Source organism: Gossypium hirsutum, chromosome D03 (genome assembly GCF_007990345.1).
Source record: "Gossypium hirsutum isolate 1008001.06 chromosome D03, Gossypium_hirsutum_v2.1, whole genome shotgun sequence".
In the NCBI taxonomy this organism is placed as follows: Eukaryota; Viridiplantae; Streptophyta; class Magnoliopsida; order Malvales; family Malvaceae; genus Gossypium; species Gossypium hirsutum.
This window is the reverse complement of record NC_053439.1, coordinates 1,019,296-1,021,235: the sequence shown is the minus strand read 5'-3', so window position 1 is coordinate 1,021,235 and position 1,940 is coordinate 1,019,296. Positions and strand designations below refer to the sequence as shown.

Genomic DNA, 1,940 nt, shown 5'->3' with positions numbered 1-1,940 from the left:
AATTTATATGTGAAACTTGCCTAACCACGAATTCTCAATAAGCCATTGGTTAGGCCATCGAAAGCGATGAATGATGAATGAAATTGCTGCAGGCGCATTTGAAGCTTCAAGAAGAAAAAAGAAGACACCCATTCAAGTACATACATATATACATATTTAGACAGAGAGAATCTGACATGCACACTAAAGAGACAAGTTCAGTGCCGTGGACCAGCATTCCAACACTTTAATACCTGCACCCCACGAAAGCTGAAGTGGGGGTCCTCTTTTTTTTTTTTTAATCTTAATTTTTCATAATCATAATCTTAAGCTTAACCCCATATTGAAGACTTTCTGCAATTGAGAGAGCCTTCATGTCTGAATTTGATGTTTGAGTTGCAGAGAGTGAAGAAGAAAAAAAGATTAACACAGGGTCTCACAATAATTAAGAGCTGGACCAATGTACAGCCTCTGAGAGAGAAAGAGAGAAACATAACATGGTCTTGTCGGTTGTTCTGCAAGAAAAAAAATACTGAGTTGAGTTTCACCAGTAATCTCTAGTGGTCCATCACCTGTTCCTTATACATAGATGGATTTTACAAGCTTAGATGGGTAAGTAAGAAACATATATATATGTGTATGTATGTATGTATATTTCCTTTGCTTAATGCTTATAGTTTTTAAGCTCCAAAGCTTTTGAGTTTCCCCAACCTTCATCTATGCTTTAAAAAAAAAAAAACTTGTTCCTTTGCATTGTTTTGGTCTTTTACTACTATAGAACCAAGCTACAAGGGCCCCATTTTTTTTTCTCTTTATTTTTATAACATTAGATCTCAAAATTTTTCATTTGTCTCTTTACACTTTGCTTACGTCTTGATGAAAAATGGAAGGTTTCTTAGGGTAATGAAAATTGGTGGGTTTAGCACTAAAAAGTGGGGGGGAAAAGACCATAAATTTTGGGGGAAGGGGGTGAATTAGCTGCTGATTATACTCTATTTTTCCATGATAATGATGATGATGAGTTTGAAAAAAAACATATTTAAGTTAATAGTATAGTATAGTTTCGTTTAGTTTTTAATAAAGGGTTTGTTGGGATCAAAGACTTAGATCTAGGTTTTACATTAGAAAAAAAAATATCAAAAAATGGAACTGAGAGACCAAGATAAGGAAATGGGGTTGCCATTGCCATTGTCAAGCTCACAAACCCCAAATCCAAGGCCACCCCAAACCCTAAACCATTACCCTAATATAGATCCACTGCCACCTGGTTCAGTTGCTGGTGCTGAGCCTGAACCAGTAGGTTCAAGCCTCGTGGTTAGGTATAGGGAGTGTTTAAAGAACCATGCAGCCACCATGGGAGGACACGTTGTGGATGGTTGTGGTGAGTTCATGCCAAGTGGAGAAGAAGGTACCATGGCAGCCATGAAATGTGCAGCTTGTGAATGCCATAGGAATTTTCATAGGAAAGAAATCAATGGTGAATCACAGTATCTACCACCATTACCAAGGAGGAACGGTGTTGTTCATCTTCAACAACAACCAATAAGGTTTCCGGCGCCGGTTATGATGAGCTTTGGTGGCGGCGGTGGTGGCACGGCGGAGGAGTCTTCGAGTGAAGATCTGAGACATGATGAACTTATTAATGTTCCACAATCATCAAAGAAGAGATTTAGAACAAAGTTCAGTCAAGATCAAAAGGAAAAAATGATGGAATTTGCTGAGACATTGGGGTGGAGAATCCAAAAACAAGATGAGCATGAATTGCAGATGTTTTGTTCACAAGTGGGAGTTAAGCGACAAGTTTTCAAAGTATGGATGCACAACAATAAACAAGCCATGAAGAAAAAACAAATGTAAGAACAACAAAAAATTTCCTTTCTTTCAATTTTTTTTATGACATGTTACAATTCTTACAAACTTGTTTAAACATTTAGGATAAATGGGAAGTAATTTTCATATTA

At 37.1% G+C, this 1,940-nt stretch overlaps 1 protein-coding gene across 1 annotated transcript; it reads left to right on the top strand.

Moving 5' to 3' along the window:
- Window positions 1-260: 260 nt before the first annotated feature.
- Window positions 261-1,940, top strand: LOC121215271 (zinc-finger homeodomain protein 6). The gene has a single exon (XM_041089538.1). The coding sequence runs from the start codon at window positions 1,123-1,125 to the stop codon at window positions 1,834-1,836; it is 714 nt and encodes a 237-aa protein (XP_040945472.1). The 5' UTR covers window positions 261-1,122; the 3' UTR covers window positions 1,837-1,940.

Coding starts and splice junctions, on each gene's coding strand:
- LOC121215271 (XM_041089538.1), top strand. CDS start 1,123: ATGGAACTGAGAGACCAAGATAAGGAAATGGGGTTGCCATTGCCATTG.